The sequence below is a fragment of the Adiantum capillus-veneris genome, chromosome 20 (assembly GCF_014529385.1).
Source record: "Adiantum capillus-veneris isolate H3 chromosome 20, ASM1452938v2, whole genome shotgun sequence".
Lineage (NCBI taxonomy): Eukaryota > Viridiplantae > Streptophyta > Polypodiopsida > Polypodiales > Pteridaceae > Adiantum > Adiantum capillus-veneris.
In genome coordinates, this window is record NC_140950.1 from 31,513,528 (window position 1) to 31,529,479 (window position 15,952).

General features: G+C 46.9%; 1 protein-coding gene across 13 annotated transcripts in view; it reads right to left on the reverse strand.

Annotated features, from left to right (window-relative positions):
* Window positions 1-15,952, reverse strand: part of LOC147432321 (protein GAMETE EXPRESSED 3-like) — an 84,814-nt gene that overhangs the window by 47,770 nt on the left and 21,092 nt on the right. For 5 of the 13 annotated variants that reach the window (XM_086492296.1, XM_086492297.1, XM_086492293.1 and 2 more), the window contains exons 2-4: window positions 15,768-15,913; window positions 15,590-15,683; window positions 15,264-15,430 (exon numbers count right to left, since the gene is read on the reverse strand). In XM_086492296.1, the coding sequence (XP_086348422.1) occupies window positions 15,264-15,430; window positions 15,590-15,683; window positions 15,768-15,860 (354 nt within the window). In that variant the 5' untranslated portion in view covers window positions 15,861-15,913. Of the gene's footprint in view, window positions 1-15,263; window positions 15,483-15,589; window positions 15,914-15,952 lie in introns of those variants that run through there. The other 8 variants (XM_086492295.1, XM_086492294.1, XM_086492291.1 and 5 more) reach the window with 8 other exon arrangements.

Consider the following 15,952-nt stretch of genomic DNA (forward strand, 5'->3'; position numbering starts at 1 on the left):
TATTAGAGAAGGGGCTGATTCAGCCTAGTTCTTCACCCTTTTGCTCCCCTGTGCTCCTAGTGCAGAAGAAGGATGGCTCATGGCGCATGTGTATTGATTACCGTGCGTTGAATAAGAATACCATCAAGAATAGGTTTCCTATTCCTCGCATTGATGATATTCTCGATCGTTTAGAGGGTGCTGCAATTTTCAGCAAGATAGACCTTAAGAGTGGGTACCATCAGATTCGTATAAGCCCAGAGGATGTGCACAAGATTGCGTTTAGAACGACATTTGGTCTTTATGAGTTTCTAGTGATGCCGTTTGGGCTAACAAATGCTCCTACCACGTTCAACAGAATGATGGACCGGATTTTCCGCTCGCATCAACAGTTTGTTGGAACATTCTTCGATGACATGATTGTGTATTCGAAGAATGAAGAGGAGCATAGGCGTCACTTGACCATTGTGTTCGAAGAGCTGCGCAGTCACAGGTTACTTGTCAATCCTAAGAAAAGTGAATTCTTCCTCGAAGAGATCCACTTTCTGGGCCACATAGTCTCAAAGGATGGTGTTAGAATGGATCCCGCAAAGGTCGAAGCTATCAAGACATGGCCAGACTTGAAGACTGTGCACGATGTCAGAAGCTTCTTGGGATTGTGTTCCTACTATAGAAGGTTTATCAGAAATTTTGCAGAGATAGCATCGCCTCTTCACGCATTGCAAAGAAAGAGGTCACTTTCAGATGGACCCAAAAAGAGATTTCAGCTTTTAGTCTCTTAAAGGAAAAGTTGACTTCGGATCCAGTTATTGTTTTGCCAGATCTTAGGAAGACATTTGTAGTCCAGTGTGACGTGTGTGGCAGTAGCATCGGAGCAGTGCTAATGCAAGATGGACGGGTTGTAGCCTATGAAAGCCGAATTTTGCAAGGGCCAGAGAGGACTATGCAAGTCCATGAGAAAGAACTCTTGGCCGTTATTCATGCGCTTTCTAGCTGGAAGCACTACCTCTTAGGTGCTGATTTTGTTGTCCAAACAGATCATCAGACCTTGCGATACTTCTTGACACAGTCAAAGTTATCCGAAAAGCATATGCGATGGGCAAACATTCTTTCCATGTTCCACTTCCAGATTATGCATGTGGAAGGCAAGAAGAATGTTGTGGCTGATGCGTTATCAAGAAAGCCACAGATTTCAGCTGTGTCAATTCCTTATCATCATGAGTTAGATGACATGAAGGAACAGTATACTGCTGATGAAGATTTTGCAAGGATCTTTGAACAGTTACAAGAGGGGCAACATCATGAGCACTACCTCCTCAGAGATGGTTTTATGATGATGCATGGCAGACTTTGTGTCACTAGGCCACTGCGACATAAGGTCATGGAAGAGAGTGATGTCCCACCATATGCAGGGCATCGTGGCATAGATGCAACAGTTAAAGCGATAGAGACGTTCTTCTATTGGCCTACCTTGAGGAGAGATGTGGATGCCTTTGTGCGAGCATGCATAGTTTGCCAAAAGGTCAAGTTTGACAGGCAAAAGGCACCAGGGTCGTTACAACCACTGCCGATTCCGGATAAGCCATGGGAAAGCATTGCTATGGACTTTATCTTTGATCTTCCAAGGACGCCAACAGGGAATGATGGTATATGGACCATTATCTGCAGATTCAGCAAGCAGGCCCATTTTATCCCTGTCAGGAAGAAGATAAAATCTGATCAGATGGCACGCTTGTTCATGTACAATGTGTTTAAGTACCATGGTATGCCACAATCGATTATCAGTGATCGTGATCCTCGCATGACCAGTTTGTTCTGGAGAGGATTGTTTGAGAACATGGGTACTACGCTCAAGTTCTCGTCTTCGTTTCATCCACAAACTGATGGACAGTCAGAAGAGGCCAATTCTACTGTCTAAGATCTGCTGAAATGCTATGTGTCAGATAATAAGGGCAAGTGGGAACAGTATTTGTCTATGCTTGAGTATGCGTACAATAATACGGTGCATTCGTCTACTGGCAAAGCACCTTTTGAAATTGTTGAAGGCGGCAAAAAGGTTCCTCCCATTTTGCACACAAAGGACAAGATCTTTGAGGCAGATCGATATGTTGAGAACATGGATGAGATGTATAAGAAGATTAAAGTTGCCTTGGAGAAGACTCAGGCAAAACAGAAAAAGGCTGCTGATCGTCACCGTCGTGAATTGCTACTATCACCTGGTGATTGGGTTCTCCTAAGGTTCGAAAAGGCAAGGTTAAAGAAGATGAAGGGCAAGGAACGGTTGTTTCCTAAGCTCAGCATGCGTTACTATGGGCCTTTTCAAGTGCTTGACAAGATAAGCGATGTGGCTTACAGGCTGAAATTGCCTGATGCGTGGAAGATTCATAATGCGTTTCACGTGAGTCTTCTAAGACCCTTCGTGGGTGATGTGCCAGAAGATATGCCAGTTGAGGATCAGCCAGAAGTTGAGGAACTTGATGAGATCCTGGTACCTGAGCAAGTTTTGGCACATAAGGACAGAAAAGTTAAAGGACAAGTTGCAAGACGTTATTTGCTGAAGTTCAAGAACTATCCACCTATGGATGCAAAGTGGATGGAAGAGCATGAACTGTCAGAGTCACCAAATGTATTGCAGCTCTACCTTGAAGCCTTTGGGTTACAGCCTACTTATGCCCCAACCCAACGTGTGCAAAGGAGGGGTAATGATAGAGCTAGTACATCAAATGTACATATGAATTCAGTGCCATAGATAGAAATGGCAAAAGTATGAAGGCCTCATTAAGTCATTTGTATCTATGTATGTTACGACCTTTCTTGCGGATACATGCGATGATAAAAGAGTGTTGATAGCAAAGATCATCAGTGGCGTGTATTTATGGAATGCAATCGAGGACGTTTGCGATTTCAAGAGGGGGGTATATCACGAGGACGTGGCAGTTATTAACCATGTCACAGAGATGTGGCAACTGCTAACCTTGGTTGTTGGTTTCTTTTCAATGGGGTTTATTTTATTTGTTTAAGACCCTCTTTTTGAAGTAGCAAACGGTCGGACATTGTATGGCCAATGTGAACGGTAGATTCACCCGCAGACGGGAAGTGGTCGGCACTGGAATTCGTATGGTAAGAGGATGTCTAGGCTCAGAGCAAGATCATATAGGTCCCCCCGTCGCACTTAGCAAGTTGGTGGATACTAGGAAGTGAACTCAATTAAGGCGTAAAGTCAAGGTGGGACTACCAACAAAAAGTATCCAACAGTTGGGCCACATTGCATTTTTGGATGCGGTCCCAATGAGGATAGATGGTCAGAAGACCAGTGGGAGCCCAATAGAAGCATCTCCTAAAATTTAGGAAACTGCTATTTTGGGCCGTGAAATGTGTTCGCGTCATTACCTCCGGTATGACTAGGCGAACACTTTATAACTCTGCCGCGAAGTCAACTGACGCGTCGGTTGGGATATTTTTAAGCGGCGAACCCGAAATGGGAAAATGCTTGAAAATACGCCAAGTGTCACATCTTCGTGAACTTTCCTCTTGCAGAAAAATGGGCGCTGATTTTTATGCTGGGAGAGGCCTCATTTCAGCTTTTGTCACAGGTTAAGAGCTATGGAGTGCTTCCTTTCCCTCTCATGTACAGTGTGGTGCTAGGAGTGATGCCCTGCACACTACACACTGCTCTCTCTCTCCCCTACGTACAGTTATGTGATGCCCCACAAGAGGGCTACTCATTTGACTGATGTACAGTTGTGTGGGTTCATGCTTTTGTGCTAAGGCAAGAGCCTCCTTGAGCAGGAACAGGGGTAGCTAACTACTGCTCCAAAGCAGGCACTGGTGAGGGTCATAACCTCACCATACAGGTGCAAAATCAGCGCTGTGTATGCGCTGAAAATTCAATGTTTTTCAGCCATACGGACGCCAAGACCATTGGGAATCGTGCCCCACTGGCAAAGGACGGTTAGGGGACTGTTTGGGGCTGAAAACAGGGCAAAAACCAGTAAATACAGCATGCTGAATTTACTGTTTTTGGACAGGAATCAGAGGGTATACGACAGTGCAAGCGAGTTCCAGCAGGGGAATTGGTTTCGCGCAAGTTTTGGGGCTGTTATGCTGCCGAAATTTGGCCAAATCAAATGGTATCTAGGTGGATACACGTGAAGGATTCCCAGGACCTTACCTTGTAATTTACCCTCCTAAAGAATAAAGAAATACCGAAAGGGGCGCCAATTTTGGGGCCTACAGGTTGTCGGCGTCTGCTCGGAGCATTCTAGCTTCCGAGCCGTGTGTGTATTCAAGTGTTAACTCCCGTCGTAGGTTCTCTTTGCAAAGTGCTCTATGTGTGTGTATAAAGTAAAGAATTTCGGGTGAAAGCCAACGCCTACCGCCCTACGGGCCAGTTTCACTTTTACTGGGAGAGATCATCTCCTACTCTGAGACACATCAGGCCCCTGGGCAGTCTATGCCTCACATTGGTGGATACAGATGGAAAACAGTTCGTAGACAGGAGACACGATCAGAGCAGAGAGGGCAGGGCTCAGGAGGAGTGGCAGTGTTATTCAGGGAAGAATTGCAGCCATTGATACATATAGCTCGTAGAGATGTGCAAGCTAGGTATATGTGGGTGAGATTGAGAGAAGAGACTGGTAGATATCTTTACATTGCCATTTGCTACTTTCCCCGAGTACGTCAGTATATGCACCACAATCCCCCTTCTCTATTTTGGATGATGACATATGGGAATTCTCCAGAGATGGCGACATTATCATTCTAGAGGATTTCAATGCTAGGACTGCCCATCATCAGACGGTATTTTATGATACTTCAGAGGAGGTTCTGAGAGAGCTGGATATTGTTGAGACGGGCCTATCCAAAATATCACAGGATGGGGAGCATACTGAGTATGGACGGCACTTGATAGACATGGGGACTGCACATGGATTGGCCATCTTGAATGGCCTACAAAGATTTCCCGATTCGGGAAGCTTCACATGCTTTCCACACAGACATGGAGCCAGCACGGTAGATTATGTCATGGCACAGCCGAGCCTCATATCTAGAGTATACATGATCTCACAGTTGGGCCTAGACCTGTTGGGGTGGCAGTGGATCATGCTATTGTGTCGCTGACCATCTCTTTCCAATTCAATGTAGCACACACTCCACGGGTAGCAGCCCCTACTCACTACACCTTCACACGGGAGACGGATTCTGTATACATAGACGGGATTTACAAGCGCCTATCCATTGAGGAGCCGGGGCAACCTCTGGAGGAGCTTACTACCATACTGACACAGACATTACATGATGCAGCAACAGAGGCATACCCACACACACAGCCCGAGCAGAGACGTCGTTCTGGGAGCATGCCTCAGAACAGGTGGTATGATGAGGAATGCCGTCAGACTAGAGCTAGACTTCAGAGGGAAGTGCTTTTGGGGGACATCACACACAAACAGTCACAGATTGACTTCCGATGCCTGGTGCGGCGGAAGAAGAGGGCATTTTTGGCTCGACTAGAGCAGGATCTATAGCAGCTATTCTTGAGTCAGGACTCGCGTGAGGCATGGAGGCTCTTTCATGAGCAGTCTCCCCCCCCTGCCATTACCTCTACAGAGATCTGGGGTCAGTACGCATCATCTTTGTACACAGTTTCTGGACAACAGCCCCTTCCCGACCCCCCTGATCCATGCCCACACACATGTGCCTTTTTCACCGCTGAGATGGTGAAGAAGGCCATTGACAAGATGAGGACTCGGAGAGCATATGATCACAATGGCTTAGTGGCTGAGCACTTCATGCATGTCAAAGATCTGCTAGTAGAGCTTCTAACAGTTATGTTTAACCGTGCCATGTGTGAGGGCTTGCCTGATACTTGGAGCCTGTCTACGATCGTACCTATCTTCAAGTCAGGAGACCCTATGGAGCCTGGAAATTATCGCACTATCATGATTGGACACACATCGCATCCATTGTTGAGCAACAGCTGAGTAGATGGGTAGAGAAGGAGGGAATGCGTGTTGTTGGGCAGGCAGGGTTTAGGAGAGGTTTTTCTACTCTTGACCATATTTTGACACCAAGGGCCATCATCGAGGAAGGCAGATCCCGTGGGAGACGGATTTATTGTAGCTTTGTGGACTTCCGCAAAGCATTTGACACAGTACCCAGAGCTAGATTGATGCGCAGATTACAGGAGATGGGAGTACCCACAAAGCTCATTTGGGGGATCATGGCACTGTATAGATCAGTTGTAGGGCATGTACGCACCTCAAAGGGTCTATCTACACCGGTTCACTCCACTATTGGGGTGAAGCAGGGATGCCCGCTCTCTCCTACTCTATTTGGTATGTATGTGGATGAGGTTTCTGACTACATTGAGAGAGACCGCTGGCAGTGACATGGATTCGGCTATTGTTATATGCTAATGGTATTGTGTTGATCTTCGACTCTCCGGAGGGGATGCAACGTCACTTGGATGCTTTGCATAGGTTTGCCCATGAGAGTGGCTTGTTTGTCAACCTTGGTAAAACCAAGGTCATGGTATTTAATACCACCCCACAGTGGATCAAGAGGTCAGTGCCCGCATTCACATATGGCCAGGAGACAGTGGAATATACAGATGCTTACACTTACCTCGGAGTGGTGTTCAGTGGACCAGCATTTTCTTTGAGGAGAGCAGCAAAGACTAGATTGACTAGAGCCCATTCGGCATTGGGGAAACTGGAGAGGATGTGTTCACAGGTTCAGTTTCAGGAGCCTCAGACGAAGCCCTGGCTCTTTGACACTTTGGTGGCTTCTGTATTGCTCTACGGAGCCGAGATATGGGGACCTTCATTGGATCATCACGGGAGAACAGGTCGCACTGATGGATGGGGGGACATGGAGAAACCTCTGGTTTCTATGATCTCGCAGCTCATTAGAGCCGAGGCTTCAGTACCACGTGCCATTATCCGAGCAGAGCTAGCTGCCCCCCCACTAGTAGTTGAGGCGCTCACCAGATCTGTTTCCTTCCTACACCACTTGTGGGAACTTCCCAGAAACAGATACGCCCACCTTGCACTTGAGTCCTCTCGACAGTTAGCCAGGCAGGGAGACACAGCATGTTGGTATGGGGAGATGACGTCATGGTTCCAGGCAGATGGATTCAGTATAGACAGATTGCCCCCCTTCCAGTACTCACTGGATGCACCCTCTCTGACTCTTACACAGTTCGAGACCACCAGGCTCATCCGCCAGGACCTGACTCAGCTAGACACCAAGAGGACATGGGTACAGCCAGCACAGGAGCTGGGCACGAAGATGGCTTTCTACAGAGAGCATCTTCTCCAGCTTACAGCGGACGGTTTTGTGACGAGGCCCAGATACATGGATACCCACCTGTCTCATGGGATACGCTGTGCCATTGGCCAAATACGCACATCCTTACACCAGCTGCGGATCGAGACTGGGAGTTACAGCGGAGTGCCAACAGAGGCCAAGACATGCACCCTGTGTGAAATGGAGCCTGAGACAGAGTTACATTACACATGCCACTGCCCCGTCTACTACGAGATACGAGGCCGCTTCCATTGCTTGTTCAGAGAGGGCTTTGGACCACTCTCCAGAGTTGTGAGGTACGAGGATCCGAGATGCCTGGGTTTGTTCCTGCTCGAGTTTCGCAGACACAAAGAGAGCCTGATGAGAGGAGAGGCTAGCCAATCTCAGAGACACATCACAGACTTCTTTAGAGCAGACACTAGACACCCAGAGGAGCTACTACCACAGCAGACCTTGTCGCCTCACACCAGAGGCACATTGATTGATCGAGCGACTGAGTTGGAGAGATCTAGACGCCCACGACTGCGGAGGACTACACAGCATCGACGGAGGCTACATTAGAGGATTCGGATCACTTTGGCCCGACATGCACGACGCCCGGTTAGACTACTGTCCATGGAGAAGATTGATGAGCTCCGCCAGCCGCTAATGTTGGATTTCTTGTGACTTATGACAATCCCAGCTAGCTGCTTAGTTCACACCTACCAGTTTAGGATCCCATAGTACTTTTATTTTATCATTTTGTCATTTCATTTTGTTACTCTAACTTTGTATCAGATTCACCACATTGTAACTCTTTGGTCTCATAGGTCATTTTGGCCTTTTGAAGACGTTAATATAACATTTCATTTCCCCTCTCTCTCTCTCTCTCTCTCTCTCTCTCTCTCTCTCTCTCTCTCTCTCTCTCTCTCTCTGTGTGTGTGTGTGTGTGTGTGTGTGTGTGTGTGTGTGTGTGTGTGTGTGTGTAAAGCCAAGGTTATGGTGTTTAACACCACCCCACAATGGACCAGGAGATCAGCACCCACATTCACATACGGCCATGAGACAGTGGAATATCCAGATGCTTACACCTACCTTGGGGTGGTCTTTAGAGGACCAGCATTTTCATTGAGGAGAGCAGCAGACACTAGACTGACTAGAGCACATGCAGCATTGGGTGGATTGGAGAGGATGTGTTCACAAGAGTCAGTTTCAGGAGCCTCGGACGAAGCTCTGGCGTTTTGACACTTTGGCGGCTTCCACATTGCTCCATGGAGTTCAGATATGGGGGCCTTCATTGAACCATCACGGGAGGTCGGGTGGCACTGATGAATGGGGAGACATGGAGAAGCCTCTAGTCTCTATGATATTGCGGCTTATTAGAGCCAAGGCTTCAGTACCACATGACATTATTCGAGCAGAGCTAGCTACCCCCCCCCCACTAGTGGTTGAGGGGCGCTTACCACATCAGTCTCCTTTTTACACCACTTGTGGGACCTCCCCAGAGACAGATATGCTCGCCTAGCACTTGAGTCCTCTCAACAGTTAGCTTTGTAGGGAGACACAACATGCTAGTATGGGGAGATGACGTCATGGTTTCAAGTACATGGGTTCGGCATGGACAGATTTCCCCCCTTCCAGTACTCATTGGATGCACCCTCTCTGACTCTTACACAGTCCGAGATCACAAGGCTCATCCGCCAAGACCTGATTCAGCTAGATACTAAAAGGACTTGGATACAGCCGGCTCCGGAGTTGGGCACGAAGATGGCTTTCTATAGAGAGCATCTTCTCCAGCTTACTGAGGATGGTTTTGTGACGAGGCCCAGATACATGGACACTCACTTATCTCATGGGATACGATGTGCTGTTGGTCAGATACGCACATCTTCACACCAGCTTCAGATCGAGAGTGGTAGATACAGCGGAGTACCAGCAGAGGCCAGGACATGTCCCGTATGTCACATGGAGCCTCAGACAGAGTTGCACTACACATGCAACTGCCCAGTTTACTATGAGATACGAGGCTGCTTTCACTGCCTATTCAGAGAGAGCTTTGGACCACTCTCTAGAGTCATGGGGTATGAGGACCAGAGATGTCTGGGTCCGTTTTTGCTTAAGTTGCGCAGACACAAAGAGAGCATGATGAGAGGAGAGGCTCGCCAGTCTCAGAAACGGATCACAAACTTCTTTAGATTGGACACTGTGCGACCAGAGGTGCAACTACCACAAAAGAGCTCACATTCTCCTCCCACCAGGGCATGTTGATTGATCGCGCGACCGAGCTAGGGAGATCTAGAAGCCCACGACTACGGAGGACTACACAGCATCAACGGAGGCTGCATCAGAGGATTCAGATCACTTTGGCCCGACATGCACGACGCCCGGTCAAACTATTTACCATGAAGGAGATTGATGAGATCCGCCAAAGACCGATGATAGAGCTCCTATGATTTAGCTCTTTTGAGAATTGTACATCCTCCTCATCTTGTATCAGCCTTTGTATCAGCTCTCACCCATTATTTTCCCACATGCATATCCACAATGTGTTGTATTAGCCCACCGTCACATCTTTCACCCCCCCTACTCATATCCTACACAGTTCCAGCTAGTTGCTTAGTTCACATCTAGCAGTTAAGATTTTTAGTTTTTCACTTTACTTCATCTTATTTTTGTACCCCGACATTGTAATAATCCACCAAGATTGTATCAGTTTGGTCTCATAGGTCAATTTGGCCTTTTGAAGACGTTTAATATAACATTTCATTTCCTTTCATCTCTCTCTCTCTTCTCTCTCTCTCTCTCTCTCTCTCTCTCTCTCTCTTTTTAAGTCAGGGCTGTATATTACTGAGTACAATATAGTCCCCAATGGATGCCAAAATAGCCTATCACGTGGGGTGTACAAGCTGAATGTAAGTAGGAGAGCCACTATAGTGACAACTCGACTAAAACAATCTCATGGTGATCGGTGTGACGAGTGGAGAAGAAACCACCGAGGAGGGGCATAATGCCACGTAATCTGTCCACCTGTAAGTGTGAAGAAGAGTGGGGATCGTGCCCAACTCCGAAGGAAGGCAAATCGGCGAGCCTCGGCTGCTAGAGATGCACCTGAGGAAGAATCCCACTGCCAAATCAGGGTGTGAATGATGTCCAGCCAAATGGCAGTGAGGGTATCCTGAAGAAGCTGTGGAGCGGCACTGAGAATGTGGAGACAACGAGCTCTCCAAACATTCCATAGTCTAATACTAGTGATGACTGAAAAAACCTCATCACGTGTCTGAGAACCCCCCTGCCAAGCAATCTGTGGTAGCATAGCCAAAGTCCCTCGCCGATAACCAGTCGAGGTAAGCATAAAGGCTGGATCAACCATGAGACAGATCCCCAAGTAAGAAATCCATGCTGAACACCTGCTCTGCTAAGTAGAAAGCAAACTGCAAGCCACACTACATGGGAAGCGGAGCATGACCAAAGACAGTGTGCAGGTGACTCAGGGAGTCGCAAAGGACAACAAGTACATAACGGATCATGACTCATAGTAGCTAGCCAAGTTCCAACTGGAAGTCCCGCATGCGCAATCATCCACATGAAAAAAGAAATACGACAAGCCGCATGTAAATCCCAGATGGCGGACCAAAACTGCTGCAGATAGGCATGAGAGAGACCTGAATGTAACCACAAACGCATACGAGTGGGCTGCTCTGGCTGCTCTCTCATCAATGCTACCCGTCCAATCCTGACAGTGTACTCAAAGAAGGATACAGGTGCACAGGTGGGGTCAGAGTGAGGCCAATGCCACTCTCCTGGGTCCCAATAAAGCTGAGATAGGGCACGACCCTCCCACACCCAAAGCCTCCAGAGTGCAGCATCAGCGGAAGTGAAACGAGGGTCAACACAACGACGCTTCCCGCGGGAGCCAACTACTCTGATGGCCTCCCATTGAGCTCCGGGAAGGACAGGGTGTGGAAAGGTGGCATCATATGTCAATCTAGCATGAATCCCCTCAGACTTGTCAGTATCAACTGTGAACAGCATGGTGTCTAAACGAGCTAATAAGAGTGCTCTGAGCAAAGAGGCCTTCCCAGCCACAATGGGGAGGCATCTGAACCGTGCCTCTCATGACTACATCCCACTATGAAGGAACGGCGGAATCAATCTCAAGCAGTCTGTCTGTCACCCCACGACCGATGTCATAATGTTCTGCCACAAAATCAGCATCTAGCATCCGTGTCTCATGAAACAACCGCATAGAGGCAGCAAGGCCAGCGTCCCAGGCATCCCAATCAATGTGAGTCCTCTCTCCAAGCTGACGGGGTGGATCAACCGAAGAATCAAGAACTGCAGCATTCCAAATGAGAGGCTGGCGCTCAATCTCCTCATGACATGAGGGAGGTGAGCGTATGATAGCCCGTCACATGGAAACCCAAATCTGACGTAGTGATCGGATATAGGGGGAGAGGGAGGTGGTGGACAAGGGGGATCAGTAAAGAGAAAACAATACCCTCTCTGCCAAGTATGACCATCTCTAGTGCCGAGTCGTGGAGTCAATGCGCAAAGAGCGGCCTGAAGAAGCATCTTCCAAGGTTCTTGTCCGGGAAAAAGACCCCGAACAATAAGCTTGGTAAGAAGGGCGCGGCTCTGTAACTCTGGATCAATAATGCCAAGGCCTCCCTCTAACCTAGGACGAATGATCATGGACCAACGAACTCGAGCACGGGTATCAATAGTCCCGTCTGTACCACTCCATAAAAAGTTCCGCACTAGGCGGCGGAGCGGAGCCATCACACCAGAATGTAACATCCAACAAGAAGCCGTATACCATACTGTAGCCAGAATGACCTGGTTGGCGACCAATGCACGGCTAGCCAACGACAGATGACATGAAGACCAATGGCATAGCTTCCTGCGAATAGACTGTAGTACGGGTGCAAACTGCTGCTGTGCGGTAACATGTAATCCAGCCTGAAAGCCCAGATATCTGCATGTCTGACCCGGTTGCAACCAAGTGAAACCATCAACTACCCCCCAAGTAGGTATGTCATCATTGCCAACAAGTAACCCATAGGATTTATGCCAGTTAATGTGTGCACCACTGGCCATGCAAAAAACCTCTAGGGCCTCCCGCATGGCATCAAGAGAAGCTAGCAGATAGCGTAACATGAGCATAGTATCATCAGCAAAACTCCTGATCGATAAGGTCTGGAGCTGTAGGTACTGGCATGGTCAAGCCACAAAATCATGACTCTGAGCACGAAGAAAGTCGGACATAGTCTCTCTCTCTCTCTCTCTCTCTCTCTCTCTCTCTCTCTCTCTCTCTCTCTCTCTCTCTCTCTCTCTCTCTCTCTCTCTCTCTCTCTCTCTCTCGCGTCAGATAGATCTTTAAGGTAAGAAGGGCAAAAGAAAGCTTATGCATTGGTCATCGGCTTCAATCATTAACACACTTTAGAGGAGGAGCTTCTAAGAACAAGATCCTTACATGTGAGAGTAATTGGGCTAAAGGAAAGGGAGAACATAGAAGAAGACATGCGAGAACTTTGCAAGCTTATGGGAATTCAAAAACCTATGTACACAACTGCTTGGAGAGCGGGTAGGAGAAATGGCAATGGCAATAAAGTGGGGGAAAGTTGAACGTTAGAGCTCTTACTCTACACTTTTCAACAATAGAAGCTAGCAAAGAGTTATTGCTCTTAGGAAAACACTTAAAGGCACAGGGATATTTTTAGGAGATGATCTCTCACCAAGTTAGCTTCCCTACGATATTGACAACTAAGAAGGAAGGTAAGGTGGAATTTTATAGAGGTAGGAAGGTTGTTATCCTAGAGCGGCACACCAAATGACGCCAGGTGTCACAAAAGTCATGATGTGGCATTAGTCAATGACAATGAAAGAGAGATTGCATAGATGACATGGCCCTGCCATACAAATCTGTTGACATGGCTTTCGTAAATCGTAGCGGGCTGTGCCTTGAGACTTTGGTCTTTGTGCCCACTCCCTAGGTCATTTTTCATTAGTTTTTAGACCTTTTAACCTTAGACCTAGTTATAGCCCTAACTCATTAGGCAATTTGCAAACGTTTTTATGGTTCTTAACAGGTGTTTTAGAAAACACGCCGTACTTATCCAAACCATACAATATAGAGTGTATTTCTCCGTAAGAAACTATATTGTACGACTATAAGTGACAACCTGGGTTACATAGTGCAAAGCAACTCCCTAGAAATTGTACTTTGTGCTTATCAATATAGAAAGAAGTACCAAAGGGGGGCCAAACTTGGGGCCATTGCATCTAGAAGCGGAACTCTGCCATTTCATGTCTTGGCCACTTCGAGTTGAAGTTTCTGTTCTAACTTATGTTCGTGTATTGCTGTGAGATTACCATCTTGCTCTTTAGACTGCCTTGTATGTGTCATGCATGAGCCGCCTAAGATTCGTCCAGCTTATAGCGAATAGAACCTCCAACCCTATTAGACCTATGGAGTCTGGCCCGCTCGACTATATACTTGCCAACTAGACTTGCTAGACCCATAGTTACCCAAAACAGGGAACGGGGAACAGCAATTGGCATGAAATGCCATTATACTCGCGTATGAAACACAGAACGGGGATTTGGAACGGGAAGCTAGAATGAGAACAGGGAATGGAGACCTGAAAATGGTCATTCCTTGTATTTATAGCTAGACCAAGTCCACCTACTCGACCAACTAGACCAGGTCCAACCAGCTTGACCCAATCAACATGTTGGACTTGCTCGACCAGCTAGACCAAGTCAACTGCTAGATCTCTCGCCCAGTTAGCCCAAGTCAACCAGCTAGACCAAGTCAACCAGTTGGACCACGTCCACCTACTAGCCTAGCCTGAACTAGTCAAGCTATCCGACCCCAACTTTCCCACCTTGGCTAGCAATTCCACTAGCTACAATGAGCAATGGAGTGAGACTTCAGATGAGGTCCCACTGCACATGTCAAAAAATGAGAGCACCTACAACAGGAAAACAATGTCGTGCGGTGCTCCTCGGTTCAGTATGCAAGAAACCTCACTCCATGGCATAAACGAGACAACTATAATGAAACATAGAACAAAAATGTACTCAAAATAACAAGGCAAGATAGACTCCAAGCCCAATGTAAACTTGACTACTCTCAATATATCAACTACAAACTCTCGCTGGCAGCACACACAGCTCCATACCAAGTGCTCATAGGGTACAATGGGCTGTCAAGGCTCAAACTATGAGGGGAGAGTGTTGTGTACAAGACTAGACTCTAGACCTAAGACTCGTCATATATACAATGGCTATCCCTCACCCATAACTCTAGCAAAAATATCTCTATAAAAGAAGTTGTACATGCGGATTGTAGTGGTGATGGTAGGCTGGCCATGGTGTCCACTCGACTACCACTTCTCGGTGTCTCGCCGAGCACCTCTGGTCCACTAGACCACTAACACAATCCTGGTTCTTCACTTGAGAGTGCCTGTCAAGGAATGTATGATCCTCGTGACTCGTCTAGGCCCAAGGATACATGGGACCTCAACTGGAAAGAAGTTGGTGCATGGTTAGACAGCACTGTAGCAAGCCAGATCTTGACAGTCCCTCCATGAGAGGCTGCCCAAGGAGCCAAGGCCAGCATAGAATCTGTCTTAGCTCTCAAGTAACCGTCCTGATTGCATACACAAAAAGCAAATATGATTGATGTGGCTAGTAGCTACCGGTCTTGGAGACAAGTTTGGAAAAAAGCCTATAGGTTGTAGCAGTAAGCAATGCACTCACAAGCGTACCACTTTTCTGTTTAAGTTTATAACCTGTTTGCTCAAATATAAACAATTGAAATGATTGAAGCACTTGATGTGTGAGCAAGAACATACCCTTCCATCAAATGCTTGTCCTGACAAGGACTTTCTTAAGAGTATACAATCGCTTTACCTTCTAAAGTTTATGACCTTTTTGCTCAGACATCAAAAACTTAAATGATTTAGCATATGATGTGTGAAATGAGGACATACCCTTCCATCATAGTCAATCACAGGAGCAATTGTTGTTTGACAAGTTTGATTCATCCCAACCCTCCAATATATCGTCCCATTTCCCTGAAACGCCACTACTTCTTTATTTGCACAAGCATAAATCAATTGATCACTTCCAATTGTGGGCTTTGAGAGCTGTGGAATACCTAAAAAAATTTAAGTAGTAAGATTCTCAATGGATTACAATTCTGCACCTACCTGCATGGAAAAACTTGTGTGTGTATGAGAAAGAGGGGGGTGGGGGGTTAAAAAGAGAGAGCAACCTTCTCAGAAAAGAAAGAACTCAAAAAGAGAAACAGGCTTACCAAAACAGAATCTCACGACAGTTAGCAGAATAGCTACTACCCAAAAGCCATTTTTAGGACATTGCTCGTTGAGGGTCCTTCCCCTGATCTGCATCTATGCAGCATTTTCCGCAAGGATTTGTCTTACACATCCCATATAAGCTACATATAAGAATCACATTGTATATTTCACACTGACCATCGTCGTAAACTCCAAACTCGAGTGAAAGATTACTGCAAATTTTGCACGAATACTGTGAAATTGCTGCAATGATTTCCAATAAATGTACATGTAAAGCCACTCTAGCAATAACTGAAGAAATGGAGCCACAAGGCTCGAAAACTCTGCAGTTCAAATGAAAAAATTTCATAAGATGGTTTGAC